This window comes from Acromyrmex echinatior, chromosome 2 (assembly GCF_024713525.1).
Source record: "Acromyrmex echinatior isolate Ae372 chromosome 2, ASM2471352v2, whole genome shotgun sequence".
Lineage (NCBI taxonomy): Eukaryota > Metazoa > Arthropoda > Insecta > Hymenoptera > Formicidae > Acromyrmex > Acromyrmex echinatior.
Genome location: NC_141853.1, coordinates 11,974,173 through 11,987,580, shown reverse-complemented (window position 1 = coordinate 11,987,580; position 13,408 = coordinate 11,974,173). Strand labels below are relative to the sequence as shown.

The 13,408-nt window shown below is 33.9% G+C and overlaps 1 protein-coding gene across 2 annotated transcripts in view; it reads left to right on the top strand.

Annotated features, from left to right (window-relative positions):
• The first annotated feature begins 268 nt into the window (after nt 1–268).
• The window catches only part of LOC105146926 (ribosomal protein S6 kinase alpha-5), a 40,441-nt gene continuing 27,301 nt past the window's right edge, over nt 269–13,408 (top strand). Inside the window, exon 1 of one of the 2 annotated variants that reach the window (XM_087403000.1) lies at nt 269–983. In XM_087403000.1, coding sequence (XP_087259126.1) covers nt 881–983 — 103 coding nt within the window. In that variant the 5' untranslated portion in view covers nt 269–880. Of the gene's footprint in view, nt 984–8,745; nt 10,804–13,408 lie in introns of those variants that run through there. The other variant, XM_011057576.2, reaches the window with a different exon arrangement.

Genomic DNA, 13,408 nt, shown 5'->3' with positions numbered 1-13,408 from the left:
AAATCTCCGAGAATCATCTTATGCTTGTTTAATATCTGATAAACAACAACGATAAAATAATCGGAGATACTCAGGTGATGTGTTGTTCGAACGCAACCTAGGAAGAGGACTTCGGTCCGGACAACCGGTATTATCGGTATATCGCGGGGGGCGCAGAGTTACGGCGGTACGGCCCTGAGTGGCCAGCGCGCGAGCGGCCAATAAGCGGCGGCGCTCGGCGGCTGCGCGAGAGGCGTGAAGCGCGTAGTAGCGAAAACGTGCACGGGTCCGGCAACACGGCTGTGCGGGTTCCGTTCCGTCCGCACCATTCGGGCGCGGCGAATCGGGCGGTTTGCGGAAGGTGATCATGTGAAAAGGACAGCGACACCGACGGCGCTGAACGTGATTTTCCCCGTGCCGACGAGGCGCGTCGTGCCGGTGCGCCCACAGCTGCACCTTCTGCACGCGCAAAAGCTCTCACTCTACGTCGTATTATCGCGTACTCCGCACAATTGTGCGCGCGCGCGCGCGCGTGTACACACATACACGCGCCACACACAACACACACAGTTATACGGACACATTACGTACGTATGTCCGCCACGGGTACACGCGCGGAACGGACACACGTGTGCGCGTAAGCGATATACACGGAGTGCGTGAACGACGGAGCGCGAGAGAGACGTTTCTCTCGACAATCCCGACGCGGATATAGGCGTACCGCGAAATGCGCGTCGTCGATTGAGCGATTCGAGTTCGTTCCTGATCACGACGTCCTGCAGGAACGACGATAACGGTGACTGGTGACAAGTGCGCGACATAGGAAGGAAGAAGACAAGAACAGAAAGGGGGAGAGAGAGAGATAGAGTGAGAGAGTAAAGGAGAGACAGAGTGAGAGGGTATGGAGAACGCCATGCAGCCGCTACTTCCACCGCCACCCCCACCCGCTTTCAACATGCCACGGAGCAGCACGGAGCAGACGGTCACCCACGAGTTGATATTTGGTACGTCCATTGCTTTCCGTCACCTTGCGAATGTTGTAGATGTCAAAGTCCGCGGATTATGCCCGAGGCGAGATTTCGCTGAATTGTGGCGAACACGCGTGAGCGATATCCTTCACCGTTCGATCGCGAGCGCCAGAAGCGCGCCTCGCGAACTTACCGAAATCACTGGCGGCTCTTCGCATTATATTTCACACGATCGCGAATATTGTTGCGGTTCTTTATCATTCTGATATCGAATCACATTTCATCCTGTTTCTCAATAGATTTGTTTTTTATTGCTGCACTAGAAACTAGACATTGCGTTATAACTTTCTCACAGACAACACAAAGTTTAAAAGCAGGACGTAAGATGTCTTTTGTGAAAATGTCTTTTATGTCCGTTTCAACTAATATAGAAAACTTTAATTTCAGTTCAACTTACTCCTCATCTTTTTCTAGTTCTTTAGAATTAGAGAAAGATGAAGAATTAGTTGAACCAGAAGATTAAATTAAACTATTGGTAGAAACGGGCATAAGCACTTTTTGTAAAAATGTTTTAAGGCGCTTTTGTGAAAGTGTTTTTAATGTTTATATTTATCAATATAGATTAATCTCGATTTAACTTATTTTTTTTATCTTGTTCTAATTCTGAGAATCGAGATTAAAGTTATCTACATTGAGATAGAAATGGATATAAGACGTCTTTGTGTTTTAAGAGATTTTGTGTCCCGTTTTTGAACATGCGTTTTTGTCTGAGTTTCTTCTCTCTTTTTCTCTCGCCAAATGTCAAACGTATATACAATACCTGTTTCGCTGCAAAAAGAATACATTATAAGTTTAGCTTTAAAAAAACAGATCTCATGATAACTGACTGATTATCCGAATATGTTGTGTTACGCAATCATTTGATGCCGCCGGCGCCGTCGCGTTTTGTACTTTGATAGGAGATCCATAGGATAATGGAGAGAAATATCAAGTCTCGTTTGTAGACGTTTTCAACAAATAGCAGCACCGTCGACGTATAGCGCGCGGCATAAAATTAAAACTTGCGACAAGCCAAGTTTTTTTGCGCCGACTGGCTTCGTCGGCCTCTCGCTTGAAAATTGTCTTGAAAAAGAAAAGGACGAAGAAAGAAAAAAGAACTCTCGCCGTTCTCTCGATGACGCGTCTCTCGAGATCGCCTCCGAGAAGGCGAGAACGCGTGCGGCTTCTCGCCTAGATGAATAGGCTCTCTCTATATTTAACCGTACAGTAATATGTAAACATAATCAGACTGCCATTTTAGAAATTAGGTCTGATCTATCAAAAACGCTGTCGCGTCGCCAAAAATTCACATTCTCTCGCGTTCGTTAGATCTGGCAAAGGCAAAACTCTCAGCCCACTTTTCGACGATGATTTCAAGAATCCAAAAGAGCCATTCTGTAATCGTGAAAATAATTCTGAAGTTTGTTTTTTATTGCTATACTAGACTGCACTAAAACTTTCTTTCTCACTTTCGCCAAGTAGTAAAAAATATATCTATCTCACTTTAAAGATGCATCAGGTATATGTCTTTACAAACAGTGACTGTAATTGAACTGTAATTTATATTTTCTGTGTAAAAATGAATGTTGTATAACATGTGAAACAGTTCAATATTTAATGTATTTCAGAATACAATTTTATATATATAATAAATTTTATCTTAATTATTTTTTAAAAACATGTACTTTTTATTGAAATTATTTTTGATCCAGATTTTAAATTTATAGTATTACTTTTAAATACAATTGGCTGCGTTCAACAGAAAAAATAGCTTCGCGATTGTTATAAGATTATTTAATGATTGGTTTATACATACACACACACACACACACACATATATATATATATATATATATATATATATATATATATCCAATGAAAGAGAGAAGCACTAAAGATAAAACTCTATTATGTTAGAATTTTACAACTGTTGCAAAGATGTTTTTCTGCTGAACGCAATGTAGAAAAATCTGAAATTTTTCAATGATTTTTTGTTTTGTTAGAAAAATATATGCAATACATTCTTATGCAAAAAAGTGTGCAGCTATATTTCACAACTGTAAAAAAAAGACGTCTGGTCTCATATTGATCACTAAAATTCTTTAAGCTCTCTTTCTTTTTCTTGTATTTTCCAATCTTTTCCAGATAAGAAAGACACGTGCGTCGGCTTTTGTCGAAAGTTAGCACACGATATGAAAGTATTATTTGAATTACTAATATACTTACCTGATTGCCTTACTGTCTTTATGAAGAATCTTCGTCAATATTTTTATAAGAAATATTGTATCCTACATGTGTCACATGCACGTTTAAAACCTTGCTATTTCACTTGCTCATTGTTAAGAGCTCATTTCTCATGTTCTTATTCTTCTTATTTCCAACAATATATCTTAAGTTGACAATGTCATTCAGGCTTGGTCATAAATAAGTTTGAATACCTTCAATATTTTAAAGAAAAATTTCTTACGGTGAAAAACCTTTTTTGGGATTAATCAAAACTTTTGTCCTTTTTGTCACCACCTGTTTTCTTATCTAGTGACTGATACCTGAAAATATACTTCTGACCTTCCGAAGTAACCTTTTTCTAAAGCTATTTCTTACAACGGACGGAGAAAGAAAGGGCAGAGAAAGTTATTGCTTTATAACTTTTAAAACGTTTCTATCCTTAAACCATAGGTAAGAAATCATCGGTTAAGAAAACATTTTAAGGTCATCATCTTGACTGAAAAGTTATCGATAGATTTTTCATGGCAATAATATTATACTTGACATTTATGTGTCATAGTTTTAGATTGTACTTTGGCGAAATGATATAATTTTTTTTAGATGTCTCACGTATCACTGAAATTACATAATATAGATATACTGTGAAATTGCTTATCACAAGACAGCCAAATATATTACATGCTTGACCGGAGAAATATTCATTTATCGCTTCATCGAAGAAATGTTATCGTTTATTTCATGACCTTTTAATTTTTTTATAATATATTTTTCCAAAATATGACATTAAACGATTATACTAAATTATATTAAATAGTATCAAAAAATTCTTGTCTTATTGAATACTTAACCACAAATTTATTAATATCTGTAACTACAAACTATTAAAAAAAATCTACTGCTGTTAATTTAATTACATTAAGTGCTGCAATTAGATTAAGTGCTTGATTTAATAAATTTTAATACTATTATGCATGAGTATGCCATCTTAAAATAAGATAAGAAAAAGAAAGAGAGAATGGAAGAATTGAATGCGACGATCACACGATACAATCAAGTGCACGTGATTATCGTAATACAGTGTAATATTACATCGTGGACCGTGGACGCCAATGATTAAGGTTCAGCGTATCCCGATAGTTCTCTAACGTTGTAGCCGATTATTTATTCAACAACAGAAATGATGTGCCGCCACCTGTTAAAGTGTATACGAACTCGTTCAGGGATATTCTGCGTCGTTCCTCTTTCTTGCCGCCTCTCTCTCTCTCTCTCTGTCTCTCTCTGCGCTTTCGCCCGTCTAGATCTTTCTTTAAACTTTTTGATACATATATACTTTATCTGACATTTAATTTTAAATGTTACTTGAGTATCATATGGATGTTATTATTCACAATTATTAAACAATTACGAACAACAACGATTTACGAGTTTTTACGAACAAGCCATAAGAGATGAAGGGAACCGCAAGTCACGAAATGATTCAGTCATTCGTTACTTCTAGGAATTCTCTAACTCTATATTTGGAAATTGAAAGACGGTAAACAGTTAATCGAAGCTAAGAAAATAAGCTAATTGTAGAATGCAATGGATGAAATATAAAAAAAAGTCTCAAAGTTTATTCGATTATTCTTGATTTTAATTTGTTTACGAAATTATACTTTAAGAAATTATTTAATGATGACTTATTGTGAAAGTTATTCACGAATGTCTCTCTAAATCTATATGAAAAAAATAGTTTTGCTAAAATCTAAGAATAGCTACATACAAATCTAAAATTAGCTACATACAAATTTAAAAATAATTTTATCGGATTTAAAATAAGTTATTGTTTTAATGTAGGCCGTCCAAATATGATGAGTAATGCTGCAAAAAAAGATATTCTGGCAATCAGTTTGAGCGTCCTATATAATTATTTTGATGGTTCGGCAAAATTATTTTTAAATTTGTATCTAGCTAAATTTTTAGATATCGTTTTAATACTGTTTTTTCTGTGTATCTCATCTAATTTTTCAACAATTTTATGTACGTTTTGTATTAATAACGTACAATATTTGTATTAATGATAATTAAAGCACATTTGAAAGATCATTTTGTTCATTTCAGCACAATATTAATACACGGAAGAGACGATTTTACAGAAGTATCTAATTTATATGGCTAGATACACATCTGAAATTAATTTTGTTGGACTATTAAAATAATTATATAGGACGCACAATCTGGTTATTAGAACCAGAATTAGAATATCGAAATTTTTTGCAATCTTTTGCTCATGTTTGAGAAAATTGCTAATTATTTTAATAATTCGACAATATTATTTTCAGATTTAAATTTTTAGATATTTGAGCAAAATCGTTCTTTTAGCATATAATAATATTATTCGAAAGATGAAGTTATTAGTTATAATTTTCTGATATATAATTGTTTATTATATATCATTTCTACTTAATTTTCCGTGCAATATTTTGATCTGTTGTTACTTTTGGTATTTATGCGAATTTTCAGATCGCAGAAGAATCTTATTTATTATTTTTCTTCACGGAAAATTACAAATGACCAAATGTCGACATAGTTGCTGTTATCACGTGGAACACGATTAAGTCGCCTTGGTTACGAACACACCCGCGAATCCTGTTCTCGCTGAGAATGAAAAAATGTGTGAAGCCGGTCGTCTTCGTCGTCGGGTTTTCGATAAACGATATCGCTAGAGCCGGTTCCATCGATGTTGGCTTCCCGGAGACAAACCTGCATGAATATTATCCACCGCGAACATCGTCGTTAAATTGCAACTTTTAGCCAACGAAACTGTCAATTGGTAAATTGGCCAGATGACGAATTTTATTTCCGATTCATCGTTTATGTAATTAATTACAAATAATCTCTTGTTACACTTACCGTTATTGAAATAAAAATATTTAAACGCAAAATACTTGCATAATCAACGAAATTCTTGTCTAATATAATAATTTTTCTTGTCTAATAAATAATTTTAAATATATGTATCTTTTAATTTTATAAAAAGAAGATTTGTATTAGTTTGATTGCAGGTAGGAGTTTAAATAATTATGTGAAACAAAAGCTGATTTTTATTAATATTTTATATTTATTATAATTTACTATTATATATATATATATATATATATATATATGCACTGAAAAAAATTTCGGATTGAAAATAACTGGACTAAAAGATTCTGATCATATCAATCAGAATTCTCGTTATTTCGCACATAATGCTAGAATTAAAATAGATTTAACCAGAAAATTCTGATTTCAATCAGAATTCTAATTAATATAGCTAGATTCTTTCTAGTGCACTAAAAGGGAATTTCATACTAACATACTATCGCTGAAGCCCTATGAAATATTTACGAAAGGTCAAAGGTAAACCAGTTCGAGCACGATGATGATTTTCTGAACTTTAATCCCGTATGCTTGAACACTGAAGCGAAGCGCATTATCGGCTTGTAAATTTATACGATTGTAAGCGATGAATTGAATAGTTCTGTGTCTCTGTAAATACGTAATATTATAATATTGAATATTTCTCATAAATTTTACACCTTATTTTAATTATCGGAAAATTGATTTTTTTATTCGAGAAAGTTAATTTCAAAATTTATTATACATATTTTCTTCAGGAAAATTTAATATATTATACATCTTTTATTGTACTATTATATTTTGTCATGTTATTAAATGTTAATAATTCATAAAATACTCGCATTTTTTTCTATTACATTTTGAACGTTCTGTAAACGTTCAAATTTGATCGTTTCAATTGGTGAATTTTTGAAAAAGAATCGTAACGAAGCGTGAAATTCCGGCAAAAAGTTGGCAACTATAGACAGAAAAATATATATATATTGTATCTAAATATCAACTACTTCAGGTATTTCAAAAGTTTATATATCTGCAAATCCATCATAAGTTTATCACATCAAATTTATTTAAAATAAATTCTAATAAGAATGTATACTTTAATCAAGAATATTAAATTAAAACAAATTTGATTTGCTTATTATATATGTTCGCTTCTTTTTCTAAAATTTTATAATATATTTTTTATAAAAGTAAAATAAATATTTGTTTTGAGTATATGATAATAAGGTTTTTTAAAATTTATAATATGATAAAATTAATAACAATATATATATTTTTAGAGGTAATCATTACTTAAAACAAAAAGAAGTAAACTCTAGAATAATCACTAAAGAATAATCACTTTTCTTAGCAATAGTATGATATTTTTTTGTGTATAGTTTTGGTAATACATGATATTTCTATAGTTTTCGTTCGACAACTTTTATGTACATCACGAGTCAACATCTGCTTGATAAAATATATTAAAGACAAAATTCTGTATACCTCTCGACGCATCGATATCTTTCAAAACATGTACAGTTACGTCTTAACCATAAAAATAAAACTTTGGAGTTTCAAATAAAAAAATTTTTATTTAAAAATTTCATCGTTTAAGGAAATAAAATTTTTAAAAAATTTTTTAATTTTTTATTTAAAATATTATTCAATTTTTAATAATTTAATAAAATTATTTTAAAAGGATTAATGAAAAAATTTCAACTATCTTTTGAAAAATATCATGCGATTTTAAATCTTCTCGAAATTATCTGTCAATCCAGCTGAACAAATAAAGGAACTGTTGTCAAATATCATTTATATGATGATGAATCTCTTTGTAATACTTCTCTATGATTATATATCCAATTAACTAACAATTGGCGAAATATTCGAATTTTCATATTTTACTGTAACAATTATACACTGTGAAAACGATATGTAAAATTATGCAAAAAATAAATGTTAAAATCACACGATTTTTAATGGAATATATATTTTTGCGATTTTTACATTCCGCTTTTTTACAGTGTATTCGATATGGCGGTATGTTTTTCGATCAGTTTTTAATGAATTACACGATTGTGAATAATGATATTACAGTCAATACGTAGCGCACAGCGAACAGAAAATTATCTCTATGAGAAAAACGCTTAAATTCCATTCATAATGCGATATTTTTTCAAATTAATAATATTATAGAACTAGAGCCTTATTCTTGAAAGATTGTATAATTAACGAAAATTAACGAAAATATAAATATTACGTATATTATAGATATTCTCTTGAGATTTCCCTATTTTCGTATGCGATCTTTTTTCACGAATAAGATCCTGTTCGAAATGCGATTGCGATCGTAATTGTTAAATTATTTCCTAATTTGTTTTTTGTTTTTACTATGCGATTGCGATGATCGTTACATTAATTTTGATCGTATTTCAAAGAAAATTCCTTTCTGCATGATCGACGTCAAAGAGTCGCGTTATATAATCTCGGGGCGCAACGTTGCGCTAGAGCCGTCCCTGAAAAGGGGCCCTCGGTGTTTTCCAAATCAGCTGTTAGTACTCGCGCAGTGGGAAAGGAAGGGGGAAGGGGAGAGTAGGAGGCGTGTGGTGGGTGAAGCGCTCGTGTAGGGTCCGTCGGTCAGGTTCTTCACAGTTCTTTAGTCCACAACGATCACGCGGGGAGAGTACGTCGTATGGATTCTCGTTTGCGCTTCGTGTAATTCATACGATACATACGCGTAACGGGCGCGATAATCTTGTCGCAGTGTCGTGCGTTTGTTACGGCAACACGGAGGTCGTTACTTTCGCGAGGACACGGGCTGTTGATCTCGCGCGTTATCGAAACACGGTCCGTTTCGGGTGAAAGTGTAGCTTTATAAAAGCGAGACTAACTTCAAGTAGACGAGGTTTACAAAATCATCATCTTCCGTTGCGTGAATGTTCCGCGCACTCGCGACCTTCGAGCTCGGAATTATTATTCAACAACAATGTATCCGTAATCATAAGTCGAGTATCCTCGTCGAGCTGGAAACGCGGCTAGAAACAGCGTTCGATGAGAACTCGTGGCTGTCGTTTGTGCCTAAAAACTCCGAGGATACGATCATTGGTCGGAGATGTACTACATTCCGATGTCAGGCGCGATAAAAGTGCGCGTGTGGTGAATCAACACGTTGCGATCGCGTACGATTAGGCTCACAGTTCCCCAAATGTTCTGGAAACACGCGACTTCCCGTCAGCTAGCGCTCGACCGCGTCGACCGCGACGACGTTCTCTCCTGAAGAAAACGGGGCGAGATATTCGCGAATCTGGTCAAGGCCCCCCCAACATTCGACAACGATCGTGCGAACAGTCGACTGTTGAACGTGTCGTCCACGCGCCGCATGCTGCGTGCGTGGTTCCTAAGTGTGTCAGTAGGATAACCGACGACGTTTACGTTTAACTGACGCTTCTGCCGGATCATCACGGGCTACGACGTTCGCTTCCGTGCGAATAATTAAGTACGGTATCTACGATGCGACTATAAGCTGTTGATGTTTACGTAAAGATCATACCGCGATATCGATGTTTGTCGAGATAAATTGTAGTTGTTTTTTTTTTTTCAACTGATTAGTGCACGAGTCCCGAGAGAAGGATTTGAGCCTAGCCAGAGTGCAACATGTAAACTGTACTCGTATAATGGCTAATAATATATTTTTGAATATGAAATAATACGAAACCGACTGCCCGCGATCGCGCTAGAATCGAAAGCGCAGGTACAAGTTAATAAAAAAAAAAAAAAATTTATCAAGACCAAAGCCGATACAAGACAATAATTATCGAATTATCTCTTAAGAATTTTTCCAAAAGATCGTTATTACAATCGCGATCAGTGATTATTCACCGAGAACCAGAAGAAAATTTTTCAACTGGGGCAACTGCTTGTTGTTACAATACAATAAGAAAACGCTTTGGGATTGTGAAAAGTTCGACTTGCATATGTCGATCGCCGGTCTACCGTCCCCTGTCTCTTTCTTCCTCCTTCTTTTTTATCTTCATTCCTACTGACATTGCTTGCGCCGCGACGACAGTGACGTACGCGGCATAAACCGTACCCTGAGTTCGCAGTTTCGCGATGGAGGAAGATGAGATTCTGGTGCAGGCGAACGACAGTATCTCGATCCCATCGAAAAAGGAAAGCGGTTATTTCGAGGAAAACTGTGGTGACTTAAGCGACGTCATCTTCAGTAATTACAATCACTATGGGGCACTCCTCAGCGTCGATACCGCTGGTATTTTGATCATTAACGAGACCAGACGATCGGATCACTGGGAGGAGAGCAGGCAAGGATCCTCCTTTTCTTCTGGTCTTGTTGAGGATATAAACGATCTTGACGTTAACGACTCTGACGAGGCTAAAGACAACATCATCATCATCAAACATCCTGAAGAAACCATACGTGATGTAATCGAAACATCCGAGGTAGTTCACAGTTCTGAAGGCTCCAAGGAATTTGTTTATACCCACGAGGACTCCTCGGCAGTTCTTTGTATACCTGAAAATTACGAGAAAAACATTGACTCTCAGGTACCGGTTTGCATTCACAAGAACTCAAAAGCAGTCGTTTACATTCACAAGAGTCCCGAAGTAATCGATTGTACCAAGGAGGATTCGACAAGTGTTGAGCGTGCTACCAGTCCCTCTACCATCGTTGAAGATTGGAATGATGCGGAAATATCTGTTTGTGACACAGGTAAAACCATCTCTGTCGATGATAATGATGTTACATCATCGTCGTATGGATCTTTTTATTCTCGCACAAGAAATCATGCCTTCATTATTCGTACTTTGCTCATCCGGTGATTAGTTCTTCGGTGTCTCAAGGCTTGCTTATCGTCATCCCTCGATAGTTCGAAAACAATCGTCTTTCGTATCAAGTATCGTGTTTTGCATACTCATCATTAAACTGAAAAACAGATACGAGAAATTGAAACGTAAAGGAAAAGTATAGCATTTTTAAAACGCGGAATTTATGCCGACCAGCGAATGTTTACTGTGCATGATATTTAGCAATGGCTTCAACAGGTCGTAAATACATACAGTGAGAGCAAAAAGTATTTGTACTAGGGAATTTGTTATTAAAAAAGTCTTATTTGTAGAAAATTAATATTAACTAGCAATTTTATGCAATGAATACATCCTGTTCTAACATAAACAAACGAGCTTCGCATGTTTTCCTGATTTTAGAAGCTAAATTTCTCGTCTATATGAATACTTTTCGAGCATTCAAACAATATAATTTTTAATTTTCGCTTATTTTTCAGATGATATATTTTGTATAATTAATACACATCTTTTTGGTATATATAATTTTAAGAAACATACAGTCTATTTTATTCTTAATGAATAAATTGTCAATTAAATGTCGAATCGATGTCAAAATTGATGTTGAAATCATCGTATTTATATTGATTCGAGATAAATTCGATGACTCATTTCTCGCTGGATAATATTTACTTTTTAAAAATCAAGTTTTTTTAAAAAAGATTTTCTCTGTACGAATACTTTTTGTATTCACTGTATGTATAAAATACAGGTTTCTTAAAACCGATTAGGTATCGATCTGTTTAATATTTCTTTATTCGTTACTGGTTTGCGGCACAGCATTCGCAATGCTCGTAATCGTAAAAATTTATAATTTATAATTATATTGTATTGATTTATCGCAGACACGATTTGGTTCCTTGAAGAGAAATAGATATATTCTCTTCACTTATTCTTTTGACACTAAAATCACGAAAATGACTAAAAAAGCACTTTAAAGAACGCATTATATTTTATAGGTACTTTAATATTTTATTTTAAAAATTTTCTGAGAATTTGATATTTCTTTTTAAATTATTCTTTTTAAATTGTGTAGAATTTTGAAATGAGATAATTTTTAATATATTAACGTATTAATATTATACGTTAACATGTAAAATGTTTTTTAATAAATTTAAATCGGTAAATTTAAATCTGTGCCTAATGATGTATATTCTCTAAATTTCTAGGAGTGAAATCTCTCATTCCAAAAGAATGAAAACTGCCACTATAATGAAAAAGAGTTTATATATTTTTATATAATTGTAACAAACGTGGTTTATAAATCAAAACTTACAAAAAGAAAAGCACAGCACAAGATATTGTTTGTGATATTTAATAAATCGTTACATCAATAAAAAATTTTTTTAGACGTTTCGGCCACAATCTGGCCATCATGCACCTTTACAAGATGAAAGAATACGTTTATACATATTTATATTTTTGACGGCTGAATTTAATGTCAGATTTATGTTAATTCTGCGTTTTACTGAAATTTGTAATTTTACTGAAGATGGTCAGATTGTGGCCGAAACGTCTAAAAAAATTTTTTATTAATGTAATGATTTATTAAATATCACAAACAAACTTGTGCTGTGATTTTATGGTCTTCTTTTTCAAAGTTTTGTTATATATTTTTATTTTTATTTTTTTATTTTTTTTCGATAGTGACAATATTTTCATTCTTTTGGAGTGAGATTTTATTCCAAGAAATTTAGAGAGCAACGGCAAGCCATTATAATGATATATAATAAATGAAAAATCATTAAATGGATTTTCACAACTTAAAAATTCAGACATCTTAAACTTTTAACAATGACATTAAAACTTTAGATCCCTATCTGTTAAATATTCGAGAGTTTTGAGTCAGTACGTAAAACTGGCAGTTTATTAAATTATAAATTTTCAACTTACAAATTTTTACGTTGTATTGTGAAAATCTATTTCCCTATCGCAGATAGTTCATCTGAACTTCATGAAAGAAGAGAGAAAAAAATTTTTCATGACAAGTAATCAAGAAAAATAAAAGAAAGATAAAAAGAAAGAAAAGAGTAAAGAAAACAATGTAAAAACAAAAATATCTTTTTAACAATGTTCCTCCAGTTTTCAAGGTAGTCTTTATATTTTGAACAAAGAGAACTAAAATTTCTCCAAAATTCTCATAAATCCATATGGCCTTCATATCCGTATGGCCTTCACACTATTAGCCTCAATTTTATTAATGACAGATGTGTGTACATATTATGTATATATAATATTTTCAGGTGAAATATTTCCAATCCTTATTGTGTTTTTAAGATTTCACATCTATGTTGAAATTTTTCTAATGTTCGCTGCATTTTAAGATCCCTTTAAAATACCTAGGCTATCCTTTATTTAGACTCGTTGGCGATTCGATGACTAATTTTTGTTTGATGCGTATGATTTTCTTCATGCGTAAGCACGTAACGGTGAACTCTCGACGCGAACAATTCGGACTTCGACCTTACGTTCCG